The 15,588-nt window shown below is 28.2% G+C and overlaps 1 protein-coding gene across 1 annotated transcript; it reads right to left on the bottom strand.

Annotated features, from left to right (window-relative positions):
- Positions 1–412: 412 nt before the first annotated feature.
- Positions 413–7,216, bottom strand: LOC114307135 (purple acid phosphatase 22). Its single transcript, XM_028252514.2, has 5 exons — positions 7,001–7,216; positions 6,605–6,896; positions 1,547–2,115; positions 1,056–1,144; positions 413–710 (listed from the first exon to the last, which is right to left on the bottom strand). Exons 1-5 carry the CDS (start codon positions 7,148–7,150, stop codon positions 482–484), a joined length of 1,329 nt encoding a protein of 442 aa, XP_028108315.2. The 5' UTR covers positions 7,151–7,216; the 3' UTR covers positions 413–481.
- Positions 7,217–15,588: the final 8,372 nt, after the last annotated feature.

Below are 15,588 nucleotides of genomic sequence, written 5' to 3' on the forward strand. Positions count from 1 at the left end.
TCATATGTCAATAATGACGTGATATCACTATTATATGAAATTTTTACTCAAATTTTGTAAAAGTTTAATTTATCTTACCATTATATAATTTATTTTAAGACTTAAATATATGATTTTTTTATATTATCCATGATATACTAATTATACGCAGTACTTTCTTTTCAATTTTACTCAAAATTAACTGTAAAATTTTATGTGAAATACTTTTGTAATAATTTATTTAAGTTTTTTTATTTAATGTTAATTCAAAAATTATTATTATTTTCTTATTGTTAGTTATGAAAAAAAAAATTGAAATTGTAATTAATAAGTACCCTTTCTAATTTAATTTTTTGACTCCACCAGTATCCATGATCTACATTTATTGTAAGTGTCACATTCCACAAACGTTAAATCTATATCACACACTCACTTTCAAGATAAGATTTGTAATAAATTTTCAAAGTAGATAATATTTTTTTACAGTGAATTAGCTGTAACGTTAAAGTTCATCGTTGAGGGAAGATGATGATGTTTGCCATTTTGGAATTCCCATGCAAGCTTTAGAAGAGCTTAAGGTTTGAAAAAACACGTCATCGGTGACAAGGGAGTCGGATTCATTGTTGCGGTGCCATGACCAGTGAGCATGTGTGGTGTTCAAAATTCTGAATCGGCCATGTCCAAAGCTTGGCTCACGATATAGCGAAATTGAAGGACTTGGCTTCTTAAAACTTCAATCATGCACATCACCAATATACATATGAAACAATGTTATCCTCAAAAACTCAACATGGAGTAGTAAGTTTTTACATCTAATGTTTGTATCAAATTTTAAATAGTGATATATAGATGAGTCAATATTGATTGTGGTGTAACAGTATCAAAAGTTTACCTATCATGAACCAACCAATATCAATTTATTTTCATTTTCACTCATGTATGGATATGGATATGTATTGACCAATATAATCGATATTAGCCAATATTTAAAATCATGATTGGTATTTATCATAGAAAATTCTTAACTAAAAGCAAGCAAAGCAAAAGAATAATTGAAATTTTTGACTAGAACTTACTTGAAAGCAAGGCCTTCTCTGTTTCCTCCATCACCAATGGTCACATGTACTGGACCACAAGGGTCTGCCTTCTTGTTATAAACCCTAGTCTGCGATGGAAACATAAACACAAATGAATCAAACTATGCCTTCGTTTGGTATAAGTTAAAATAGCTTTTTTTTTGGGCTAAAATAGTCACAAAAAGACAAAATAAATTTTTTAATTTAATAAGATAAAATATCACATTCAAATCATAATCATTTTATTTTTTTTCTCATAAAAGTCAAAAAAACCAAAAAGTTTATCCGAGACTTTTTAATTTTGGGCTAAAATAGCCAACAAGCCAACTCATATCCCAAACGAACCCCTAAAATCATTTGTGGGGTCCATTATTTTTATCTCAAATTTATTTCCCAATATGTGAAAGTCATTTGTGGACTTTAGATTTATTTATTTTTTAAAAATGTTTTTGAGTAAGTATATGTGTTTTCGAAAAGTATAAATAACTTACAAATCTTTCGTATGCATGAACATGTCCTGCAAAAACCACATCCACTCGAGCCCTATACAACAGCTCCTCCATAGCCTTCCTCATGGTCTCTCCTTCGCCTTCATGTGCCTCATTACTATTATACCACGGTGCATGAATAAGCACCAAGAGCCATGGTGTCACTGTCCTATCAACTTTCGCCAAGTCAGCCTCAAGCCACTTGTACTGATCAGAGCTGGCCTCAAAGTCCGTGTAGGATCCCAACATGGCAATGTGGGTCCCTGCAGCATCAAAAGAATAGTACAGATTGGAGTTGGACCCACTCTCCTGGTACGGCATGAGCCACCTGGAATTGTAGGCTTTGAAACCATGAGGGTAGATAATTGGGAAAGTTTCGATTTCATGGTTGCCTTCGGTCACCATCCATGGCCGACGGCTCGCGTATTGCTCGACTAGGCGGCCGAATGAGTCCCAAAGTGGTTGTTGGGTATCGGCGTATGACAGATCACCCGGTAAGAGAAATATATCATAGTCCTTTGCATCAATGTGTTCTAGGGTTGATGCTGTCCATTCAGTCTGCCCTAGATCACCTGCCTCATCAAATTTGTATATTTTTTTTGTTAAAGTCAAGCCTCATCATGTATGATTTTGTATCTCATATATATGATGCTAATTTTTAGCTTCAGAAGAAGGGTAATTCCTTAGAGCAAGAATCTAACAAAGCAAAAAATGGTTTATTTATTTATTTTCCTCAAGAGCAAAAGATATTTGAAATTCTAAACTCGTAGGTAAAACATGGCTCACAATTAGATCTAAACATCGCTCATGAGGATTATAGAAAAATCAAGGTAAATTGAGGATATAGAAAAAAAACAATTGCAACTTTTTTAGGTACTCAAGGATTATAAATGTACAAAGGAAGACACTAACAACACAAAATTGTACCACATAAACGGCATGAAAATTGTGAGGCTTAAATCCATGTGAATGTTCTGCCTTAATTCTGTAACATAGTTTTTGTGTCCTTTAGCAATTTCCATGTACAAATTAATGTAATGTCACTAAACATAAATCCTACTCATTAATTAACATTCTTAAAAAAAATTGTCACAAATGTTCAACCCATTACTAAATCAGTTAGATTAGAGTTGGGCTATATTTATGTTCACAGGCCTTGTCACACATACACACACCCTAGGCCTCAACCCAATAAATTGTGCTTTCGGCTAGCTATGCTAATTGGAGCCAGCTAGTTCACTCCCATCCCATGAACTATGAAGTATTGAACACTTTTCCTTCTCTCTGTTTGTTGCTTATGCTTTAATCTTTACCTTCTAATGTTCTTACCTTAGCAAACACATACTCATGCCAAAAAAAGGGCAAGGAAATGACATCAGAAAGAAGCTTTAATCTTAAAATGTTTTGCCTATACTTCCACAGTCTCAATTAAAGTTAACTCAAGTATTAGAGATATTTTTCTGACATAAAAACTGCACTTTAAAACTTATGCCTCCCATTTAATATTGTCAAGATCAAGAAATTATTTACCGGTCCTAAGTCAAATCCATATTATATCTCAACTTTGGTAATTATTGATTCATATAATAATATTTGTTATATTTAGGTTAGTATTTTAAGAGATAATAGAAATAATGCCAATTAATGAATAAAATAAAATGCTGATTCAAAAATGGCTAATAATTTGTTAGGACCATACTATTTAGCTTTCCCACCAGCACCTAGTCTTGTCAATATCATATCACATCAATCATGCCATACTAAGATTTAACCAAAAAAACAAAAAAATAGGAATAAATTACACCAACACTCCTTGGAGAGTTTGATAATTATAGGCACATTCTTTCAAGTTTTCGAATTTTTTCAACAACCATTACTTTTATCTAACAATAATAATATAGAAAAACATGAGCCATTTTAGTTGTCCATTAAAAAACTAGATGCAAATTGTTGAAGTCACCATATTAAAAGACTTAATATGGTGAATTTTTCCTTATTCGGTTAAAATTTAGTCAAAATTAATGGGGGAGTGAAAAATGCAATTTTTCCGTATCCATTATGTGATGTCATTAATAAGGGAATATTTATTAATTTAGACACTTGAGGGGCATCGTTGTAATTATCAAAAAAATCAGGGGTTTATTCATGAAGAATTGATAGATAAATAGAACAAATGCTTCCCAATTTGATTGTTTTTTTTTTTCTTTTCATTATTTTGAGTTTTTTGTGACAAGTCTTGCCCACATGGTTTATAGTACATTAGGCCGACATGGTTTATAGCACATTAGGCCCCATAACTCTTTTAGTTAACTCAAGTTAATTTTGTTCTTTAATTGGTTAAGTCATGGTTTCAAAATTTGGAAAAACAACAAATCAAGGCATTTGAAAATATATATATATAACAAATACACGTAGATGCAAGTCCTTTTGTGTTAAAAAACACAAAAAAAAAAAGAAAAAAAAAATTGTATCCTAGAAAGATTCTCACGTTTTGATAATTATTTGCCCTCCCTCCACTTATTGGTAATTTTTCCTCAAAATTTTAGTAAACATTATGATATTGATCTAGTGTAGCATGTCCTTAAGTTACATGTTCAAGTTAATGACGTTGTTGTGTTGTCAAGTTAATTATTATTATTATTATTATTATTATTATTATTATTATTATTATTATTTTGTTTCAAACTTTAAATATCATAACTTTTATGGTACACATCAATATTTGAAAATTTATAAACAAGAATAAAATGAAAGATTAAAATATCTTAATATTAGAAATTTCATAGTTGCATTGTGAGAAATTGTGAAATTACACAATTTTTGTATGTGAGAAATTGCAAATTTCAATTTTTTGTACAAAAGCTATGAAATTTATTGTACAGAAACTGTGAAATTTTATGAAAATTGAAAATTTTCTTTATTTTTTAAAAATTATGTATTTTTTATTTCTTTTTATGTTTGAGAAACTAAGAAATTTCACAATTTTTGTTATAGTAACTATGAGAATTTATGAAACTGATAAATTTTTTAGTTCTTCAAAATTTGCAAAATTTCTCAGATTCTACTATGAAATTTCTTGGGTATAATTTAAAAATATATATATATATATATATATATTATAGATTTTGATGAATAAGTTCCAAATGTACATTTTATGAAAAAAGTGAGTTGTTACACAAGGCAAATGCGTAGTGCATAATTTAAGTTGTTAAACAGATCTCACATTTTAACAATATAAAAGTATTTCGTTTAGAACTTGACACGTGAAATTTAATCGATTAAGAGATATTTTGTGAGACTAAAGAAAGATAAAATAAATGAAATAAGTTAATAATAACACAAAATATCACATGAAAATCATAACTATTTCACTTTTTTTCTCAAAAAAAAAAAAAATAAAAGAGTCAAAATCATCAAAAAAATTCTTCCCAAACGAACTCTTAATCTACTATAACTCTATGTTATGGACCTACTGAAAATCTTTCTTTAAAAAAAATGATTATGCATACGGCAATCCCATAAGTTGTGATGGGAAGGGTTATGAAAGGAGGCCATGAATATTAGGGATGTAAGAAAAATCGGTAAAATCAAGCCAGTCAATGGAAACTAATCGAAATTTTAGTTTTCATTTTTTTTTCTTCATAATATATAGTCTGTTTTGATTTTGAAACTTTTATACCGATACAAATCAAATTGACAGAATATTACATTTAAATATTTTTATATTATAATTTCTTAAACATTATATGTGAAATAACTAATATAATACACTTTTGTGATAAAAATTAGATAGAAAAACATTTATAGAGCAATTTTCACATATTTTTAATATAAAATTCTATAATCTATTATAAAAACCTTTTAAAAATTCATGTAAAATTTTCTTCTACACCAAGTTGACAAAACCGAATTATAGCATATGGTTTGTATCGATTTCTCAATCATAAAACTGAAAGAATTGGTTCGATACTATATATATATCCTCAACACCGACTAAATTGAACCGTTTACGCTCCTAATAAATATTTGTCCAATATACATCAATCAATATCTCTTCAACTTACCTCTTAAATGCATTTAAACTAATAATTTCTATAAGATGTTTTTTAACGTGTTTAAAATAGTTGTATATTCCATCTAAAAGGGTCAAGGTTATTTCTCAGTTTTGATGCCTGAAGTGGATGTCGAATTTGAGCGTTGGATGCTCGCCACATCAACACTGTATTGGTTCAAACTTTATTCACTTAGTTTAAAAGTTTATAAATCTTTTTTTAGTTTAAAAGTTAACAAGTCATTAAAAAATTAAAAAGTTAACAATTTATATTAAAAAATTAAAATTTTCTTTTTCTCTTTACTTTTTACATATTTTTTCGTAAAAAATCAAAAGGTCATCTCAAATATAGTCACTTTGTTTGGTTTAGATTTTCTAAAAATACTTTTCAAAAAATTTTACTTTCTTATTTTTCGTATTTTTTTAATTTTTACTGAATTTTTTAATATTTTAAGCAATTTTTTATTTTTATTTTTAGACACCCCTAACGTAAATACACTTAAAAAATATAATTTTCGTGAAAAAAATCTTTACAAAATTCACTAAATACCAAAAATACAAAAAAAAAGAAAGAAAATTCAGTATATTTTTCGTATTTTTGTGTATTTATTAATTTTTTGAAATATTTTATTTTTTAAATACATCTAAATAAAGTGTATCTAAAAAAGTAACAAAAAATGCTTAAAATTTTAAAAATATTTACTTAAAAAAAACTCGGAAAAAAAAAATTAATTTTTAAAAAACTAAATTTAGAAAATTGAAACAAAACAAACTGAGTAGTTTTTTTACCTTATATTTTAACTAAAAAATTAAAAAATTACTAAAATAACATATTTATAAAGAAAGCCTCAATTTTAGATCAACGTAAAATAATAATAATAATAATTTGGGTTAATAAGTCAGCAAAATCTTTCAACCAAACTGTTCCTCGTACCCGAATTAGAAAGAAGCCATATCCCACCTAAAAATAGGTAGAGGAAAAACAAAAAAGGGGAAAGAAGACAACTCACCAACAATTGCAAACTCGATTGGCAGGGATGAAGTTGGTGTCCTGAAACTAAACTCGGGTCCTGAACCACCACACCTGTAGTAATACGTGGTGCTCGGCTCCAATGGTCCGATGGTGACGTGGTGGATATTACCGGAGGTGTAAAAGAAGTACTGATACTTTGTATGATCTCCGGTGGCCGATGATTCGTACGTCCCCGATACCTTCCCGTATTCCACCATTGACGGCACTTGGTGACTGGTGGTGACATATGACACCCTCATGTGGTCTTTCCCAGCCAGTGATATATGAACCTAAAAAAATGATTGTATTTGAAGTTTTAAAAAATGGGTATGCATTGTTTGTTCAAGAAAATTATTTTTTTTATTTTTTTTATTTTTGAGAGAGAGAGAGAGACCTGTTGTGGGTCAGATTCCGATCCTTTGTGGGCAGTGAAGATGACCGGCCGGGGAGGTTGACGGGTATATTTAGATGACGCAAGCGACTGATGAGAAAAGAAGACGAAGAAGAAGAAGAAGAGGAATGTTTGAAAGCAGCATTTCGCCATTTTTTCTTTTTCTTGTGAGTTCTGAAACTGAAAATTCAAACTTGTCTGAAATGGGAGAGCAAATGGGGGAGATGTCATGAAATATATATTAATGAGTGCACGCTTACTTACGTGTACACAAATATATGACCTGTTTGGTTTGTTTGTTTGGTTTGTTTTTGGAAGAGTTGTTTTTGAAAAAAATTTAGGGAGAGAGTTTGGCCTTGTTTGGTTTGTGTTTCTTAAAAAATTTTGGGAAAAATTCTCTATAAATAAGTTTTCAAAAGTAATCAAACCAAACAAATTTTTTTAAATTTTTTTTCTAAAACTTGTTTGGATTACAAGTTTTCCAAACAAATCTCTTTCTCGTACACATCAAATCAATCACTTTTTCCAAAACTCTCTCTCAAAATAATTTTTCAAAACATCTTTTGAAAAAAAATCAAACCAAACAAATTTTCGTACTTTTTATCTCAAAACATGTTTCTCAAATACAAACCAAACAAATTTTTTTTGGTTTGTTTGGTTGTATATTTTGGGAGAGTTGTTTTTTTGGGAGTTTGGGATGATTTGATATTTTGGGAGAATTTGAGTAGATGTGTGTGAGAGAAAAAGTGATTGAGAAGGAGAGAGTAGAGAGAAAAAATGATTGATTGATGTGTAAGAGAGAAAAAGTGATTTTGAAAATTTTTTGAAAAAAACTCAAATCAAACAATTTTTTAGAAATTTTTTTCTAAAACTCATCTCTCAAATGCAAATCAAGCATATGCATAGTAATTGTTAAATAATATAAGTATTGCATATTATTTTGTACAAATTTAAAAATTAGATTCACTTGTTAAGTTGAATGATCAAATCACTATTAAAAAAAAAGTTTAATAATCTATCAATTTATTTCTTATGTGTTATTTCTCATTCACTCATATATTCTCTATTTATTAATCAATTGTCTCACTTACATATTATTAAATTTAAAAAATAGATTTGTATATTATTTTTTTGTTAATGTCTGAGAAAAATATATCATTGTCATGGTTTTTTAAGAATAAAAAATTGTGTAAGAAAATGTTGAAATGTGTTTGGATTATAAATTTAGATAGAATTTAAAAATAAATAGAAAAAATAGAAACAAATGTAATAAAACATAAATATAAATTAAAATTTTCTCTTTACTTTTTTTCTTTTTCAAATTTATAATTTAAATACAACTTAAGTGATTTATGTATATAGGAAATTCTATGTACTATACGCATCCATAGTTATAATTTTTGTAATTTTTTATGATGACATATTATAGTATCAGTATGTTTGTTTTGAGGGATAAGGGTGTGAGATTGGACTATTAGTCCTATCGAACTAATAGTCCATTGTTTGTTTACAAAATTTTGCTCCGGACTAATAGTCCCCCCGGACTATTAGTCCCACAAATATGAGACTATTCTATCCCATGGGGGTGTGGGATAGAAACCATGGGATTGGTATCCCATGGGATTATTTGGTGAAATGTCCATTTTGCCCTCCATGTTATTATTTAGTAAATAATTAGAAAGGGTAAAATAATCTTTTGAACATTTATAAATTATTTTTTTAGTGTTGTTAATTTAAAATTATATATTAAATAAAAAAATTAAATTATAAATTATAAATTTAATTTAATTAAAAATAATAAATTAAAAATTATGGACTTGTAAATTAATTTTTTTTAGTGTTGTTAAAAAATTAAATTTACATATTTCTCTAAAATTATTTTTTTAGTGTTGTTAATTTAAAATTATATATTAAATAAAAATTATAAATTAAATTTATTTAAAAATAATAAATTATAAATTATGGCCTTATAAATTAAATTTTTTTAGTGTTGTTGAAAATTTAATTTATATATTAAATAAAATTATTTTTTTATTGTCGTTAATTTAAAATTATATATTAAATAAAAAATATAAATTTTAAATTACAAATTTAATTTAATTGAAAATAATAAATTAAAAATTATGGCCTTATAAATTAATTTTTTTTAGTATTGTTAAATTATAAATTATAGATTACAAATTTAAAATTATATATTAAATAAAAATTATAAATTACAAGGATAAAATAATCTTTTGAACATTTATCCTTATCCAGTCCGTCTAACCAAACAATGGATTCATTAACAATAGTCCAATCTAGACATCTAATCCCATGACTAAACAAACATAGGATACAAATCCAGTCCAACCAAATAGTCCGGGGACAATGTATCTCGGGACTAACAGTCCGATGGATTACAATCCCCCTTATCCAGTCCGTCCAAACAAACGTAACTTGTTGTGATATTGATTATAATATTTTTTTTTTTTTAGGATTGAAGAGCTTTTTTTTATTATATCTTACGTAATATTTAGTCATAATTTTTTTATTTTTTGTTTTTTTATAGTTCATAGAATTTAGTTATTATGTTTGTGATAATCAAATCAATAAATATTATAACTTCTAAATGGTATATGGTAATATTATGCCTCTGTTTGGCAAGATGGTTTTCAGGCTTTTTTGGCTATTTTAGCCACAAAAAACAAAATAGGCTATTTTAGCCATAACAAACAAAACATCACATCCAACCTATAATCATTACATTATTCTCTCACAAAAAAAGTCAAAAAAGTCAAAAAGCCAAAAAACCCTTCTCAAACCAAGCTTTTTAGTCCAGGCTAAAATAGCCAGAAAAGTCAAAAAGCCAAAAAACAACCTACTTCCCAAACCAAGCCTATATATATATATATATATATGCTTGTGAAGCTATAAAAAAATAAAAAATAAAGTGTCAGAAATAGAATTAAAATTGAGTATAAAATGGAATGCAATGGCGTTAAGTTTAAGTCCTGTTGGGAATAATTTTGGATATGCTTACGGCAATGACCACATAACATGTGACCACATAGTAGTCGCCCTCCCTCCCTGCAGCTGAGCTTGGCTAGGCTTGTCTTGGCTTGGCTTCATTCAGCTCACCCGAATATTTAAAGAGTAATATACTTTTTTTTTATATTTATTTTAAGTTACAGTTTTTATTAAAAAACTAAAAAATTAACTTTTAATTTTCATCCCAAAATAAACCTAAGAATGCGTACCAAAGAATGCGTACCATATATTTGTGCAGTTGAATGTCACAAATGTCATAATTGAATTGTTTTAGAATTATAATCGAAAAAAATTGAATCATAACCAAATATTACATAGAATATAATATAACTAACATTATAATGAATTCTAACTAACATCACAATATGCATAATCAAGATATAACTAATATTACAATAAATTATAATAAAAAACTACAACCGGCTTAACTTGGAAGGTGTATGAGGGGTGTGTATTGCAAAAATTTCCCACTAACAAATAAATAAATAAAAATATATAAAGGGTTATGTTATGGTACATATTCTCAAAAGAGTGTGCATCACATGCAAGTTATAACTAAAATAATATTTGTGGGGCTTAATTATTACAAATCTCATAACTCAATTTTTTTAAGGTCATAACTAAAATAAATAAAAAAAAGAGTCACATATATAACTCAAGATTTTTTTTTAATCATAATCAAAATAATATCATAATCAATATCACAATGAGTTATAATGAACATTATAATATGTATAACTATATATAAATAAATCATAATTAACACCATAATAAATAATAACTAAATATTACAAACGTCATACCTGGGTTACATATAGTAGACAAAAGTATCAATGATATTATGTTCATTTTAGAGTAATATTACAAATCCAAATTTATTAACTTAAAAATCATTCAGAATTATCATCTTATGGTTCAAATTTATTCGACATATAGACTATATATTATATAAATTTAATTTCCACCATATAACCATCCATTCAAAAAAATTTGAATGAATAAATTTGAGACAATAAACTTATTCTTCATTTTAAATGAAACTCTCAATTTGGGGGTGTTTGGGAACCCAAGTTTGAGGTTAAAATAGCCTCAAACACTAAAAAAGTTAAATAGTCTTAAATAGTACCCTAAACTAATTATTTAAAATAATAAAAAAAAAAAGCAGCTCAGCAATGGGGTAGCTACATTGTCACGTTGACAATGTAGTCACAGGCTACCACTGTCACAATGACAGGCAATCCCATTGTTGGTAAATGACAATTTTGTCTCTTTAAACCAATTTTGGAAAAAAGTGAGATTAGGGACAAATTTGTCATTTCAGTCTCAAACATCATTTCAAACACATTTTTTAATATAATAATCAACCAAAAAATTCAACCCAACTTCCCAAACATAAAAGTTAAAATAACCTACTAAAATAGTCAAATAGTCAAAAAGCTAAAAAAATAGTCATTTCCCAAACACCCATTTTGTTAAGGTGAATGTCAAGATTGCTTTGATTTTGTACATTAAAATTAAAAAAATAAAAAATAAAAAAAAAATCAAATGGCATCTAATCATGTTATCATGTTGTTTTAGAAAATAAAAATGTTAGAAATTCTAATGTTTTACCAAAATCTCTACTAAATGTTTCACATGAGTGTGAGACTCACATGAAACTCATACCACCCCTATAAAAGACATTTAATAAAAATTTTAATAGAACTTTTAGAGTTTCTAATAGTATTACATTTTAGAAAATGTTAAAACCTCACATTACACGAGGAATCACTGATTTAATTATCGAGACTCGTAACTTGATTATTACATTATGGTTATGTTTGGGATGTTGGTTTGAGGTTATTTTTAGTCATAAAAAAATAAAATAAGTTAAAAAATTAATAAGACAAAATGTCACATTCAAATCATAATCATTTCATTTTTTCTCTCATAAAAGTCAAAAAAATCAAAAAACTCATCCCATACAATACTTTTTAATCCCAAACTAAATAACTAAAAAACCAAAAAAAAATCAACCCACGTCCCCAACAAAGGCAATAGCTCCTTTCAAATGGGAAAAGAACTTTGAAAATGCTCCCCAAATTTAAACAAAATAAGTTTTATTTATTTATTTTTATTTTTATGAAAAATGCATATGAGATTATGCAAAGAAATAATTTTGAATAATGTTATATAAATAAATAATTTTGATATAACATCTATTGTAATGGATTTCATTTTAGGTAACGAATTATTATTATTATATGATATATTTGTATCCATTTATTCAAAAAAAAATTAAAATAATTTATGATTTAAAAAATATCAATGTCAAATCATTTTCTTGAATTTTCCTTCATAATTTTTTTGTTTTCGAATTATTTTTCTGGATATGTAAATATACATGGTAATGCGGGTTTTGTCCATCCGAATCAGATTTTTAATCAAACTTCCAAAAGGTTCTAAATATCAAATTAAGCTTATTCTCATCATCAATTGTGACTTCTCACATCAGTAAAGCCCTCAATTTTAAGTCAGCTCAAGGTCTCCGAGAATAAATGATATACTTAGATTAAATACCTCGTAAATAAATTTAATCCACAATATAACCTTAGTTCCCACTCCTCATGATATAATTAACTCTAATTCAGACCTAATTACTCAAATCTTAATTTTACAAATTTGAATCGAATATTTAATTAAACCTCCATATGGTCCAATACTCGAAATTAAAAGAAGGCAAATCATTAATTATTCTTTCTTGAACCACCTAGGCTTTCAAATTCTAATTCCAAAATAAATCTCCTATAAAATCGTATACAAATCAGTCTCCATAATTTTCATAATTCCCAAATTAAATTAGAATAGTAGGCCATAAAATTTAAATCTCCATCATTAATTAAATATAAAGTATTACGCGATGGGGTTATTACAGTATTACTACTCACACATAATAAATCAAGTGTTGACATGAGCTTTTAATAGCCAACACATTACGGCCTTGTGCCTATCCCAGTTTTCATGAGCATATTTGAAAATAAGCCTTATTCTCATAGAAAGCGACCTCACTTTTATGCTCACATAGGTGAAATTTGTCAAGGATGTTCTTGTAATTTACACACCCCACTCAACAAGAGCTACAGAATTTCATTAAGAGTATAAATACTCAATCCTCAAACATTACAGGACAAATGCACTTACATCACAGTGATGGACAACAAAATATTAAAGAGTGCATTTTTTACTACCACCATATGATTCGTTCTTCCCATTGAACATAATTACAGGATCTCTGGTCCCTAGGTTGATATCCTCATACATGGTTTATGATTTTATAGACTTCAAACCCATCTCCCTTGATGTATTCCAGACCCTATCTCTCGCCAAGGCGTTGGTTAACGGATCTGCAAGATTATCACAAGATTTTTTTACATAATTCACAATTATGATGTCATTACTTAAATAGGATCTCACATTAGTGTATTTCCTTAGAATAGGTCTGGATTTATCATTATAAAAATGATTGTTCACTCTACCAATAGCAGCAGTGCTATCACAACGAATTAACACATGAAGAATTGGTTTTTCCCAAAAAGGGATTTGATATAACAAATCTCTCAACCAATTCGCTTTCTCACATGTTGAAGCTAATACTATAAGCTCAACTTCCATTGTAGAATTAATAATTATAGTATATTTTTTAGACTTCCGACATATAGCACCACCACCCAAGATAAAAATAAAACTTGAGGTAGAGAAAGAATCACTTGACAAAGTGTTCCAATCGGCATCACTATATCCCTCAAGTACCACAGGATACTTGTTATAAAACAAACCATAATTTTAGGTACCAAATAAATATCTCATAATTCTTCCCACAGCTAGCCAATGATTTCGACTTAACTTGCTAGTAAATCTGCTAAGTACTCCAGCAACATACGCAATGTCAGGTCAAGTATAGTCAGTAGCATATCTCAAACTACCAATTATGCTAGCATATTCCTTTTGATTAATCACTTCTTTTTCATTTGTTACAACAGATAAATGTATGCTTGCATCAAAAGGAGTAGCAACATGTTTACAGTATAGAAAATTATATTTCTTTAAAATTTTCCCAACATAATGCGACTGATTAAGAAAAATGCCATCTTTAGTCTTGATAATTTTAATTCCTAAAATAAAATTGGTTTCACCAAGATTTTTCATAACAAAGTGGTTATTAAGCATATTTTTAGTCTTACTTATAATATGCAAATTAGAGTCAAAGATAAGTAGATCATCCACATATAGGCTAATAATCACATGTGCATTCTCACAAGTCTTATAATATATGCACTTATCACATTCATTAGTCTTATAGCCATTCTCAAGCATGCAAGAATCAAATTTCTCATGTCACTGTTTAAGAGCTTGTTTTAAACTGTAAAGGGATTTAGTTAGTTTACACACCTTGCTTTCTTGGCCAGGCTCTACAAAACCTTCGGGTTGGTCTATGTAAATCTCCTCATCTAGATCTCCATTTAAAAATGCTGTTTTTACATCAATTTGAAGAATTTTTAAATCATGAATTGCAACCACTGCTATCAACAATCCAACGGATATAACTCTAGTAACCGGAGAAAAAGTATCAAAGAAATCAAGATCAACTTGTTGCTTAAAACCTTTAGCGACAGGTCTCGCTTTATATTTATCTATAGTTTCATCCGGTTTAAGTTTTTTACGAAGGACCCATTTACACCCAATAATTTTACAACCTAGAGGTAAATCCACTAGTTTCTATGTTTTATTTGAAAGTAGTGAATCTATCTCATCATTTGCAGCCTCTCTCTAGAAAATAATATCTGGTGATGATAAAACTTTTTGCACCGTAAGAGAAATTTCTTCTACATTGTAAAGATAATAGTCAAGGCCAAAATCTTTTTCAACTCTAGCTCGTTTACTCCTTCTTAGTTAGATTTGAAAATTTTCTTGTTCTTAAAAAATTTAAGATGGAGTAGAAGAGCTATGCATGGATAAAATATTTTTAGAAATTATTTGACCCTCACTATTTCTAGATTTGAAATGAAATTTATTTTCATGAGAAACTAGCATCACCTAATTCAAAAATAATATTATTTTCCATATCAAAAAATCGATAAGTTGTACTATGCAACACATACCCAAGAAAAGCACAAATGGTAGCTTGTTCACCCAATTTAGGTCGTTTAAGATCTGTAAGCCTTACAAAAGCTAAACAACCCCAAACTCTCAAATAACCTAGATTTGGTTTATGTCTCCGCCACAACTCATAAGGTACAATTTTAGTCTTTTTGTGTTGCACTCTATTTATTATATGGCAAGCTGTCAAAATAGCCTTGCCCCAAATATTTGAGGGAGCACTTGAATCAATAAGTATAGCATTCATCAAGTCAATTAACGTTCTATTTTTTCTTTCAGCTACGCCATTAGATAAAGGTGAATATGGTGGAGTAGTCTCATGAATAATTCCAAATGACTGAACAAAAGGGTTGAATCCAAGAGATTCATACTCCCGGCCTGTATCACTTCTAATTTTCTTAATCTTTTTATCGAATTAATTTTCCACT

The sequence above is a fragment of the Camellia sinensis genome, chromosome 3 (genome assembly GCF_055761805.1).
Source record: "Camellia sinensis isolate YWXY chromosome 3, ASM5576180v1, whole genome shotgun sequence".
Classification (NCBI taxonomy): Eukaryota; Viridiplantae; Streptophyta; class Magnoliopsida; order Ericales; family Theaceae; genus Camellia; species Camellia sinensis.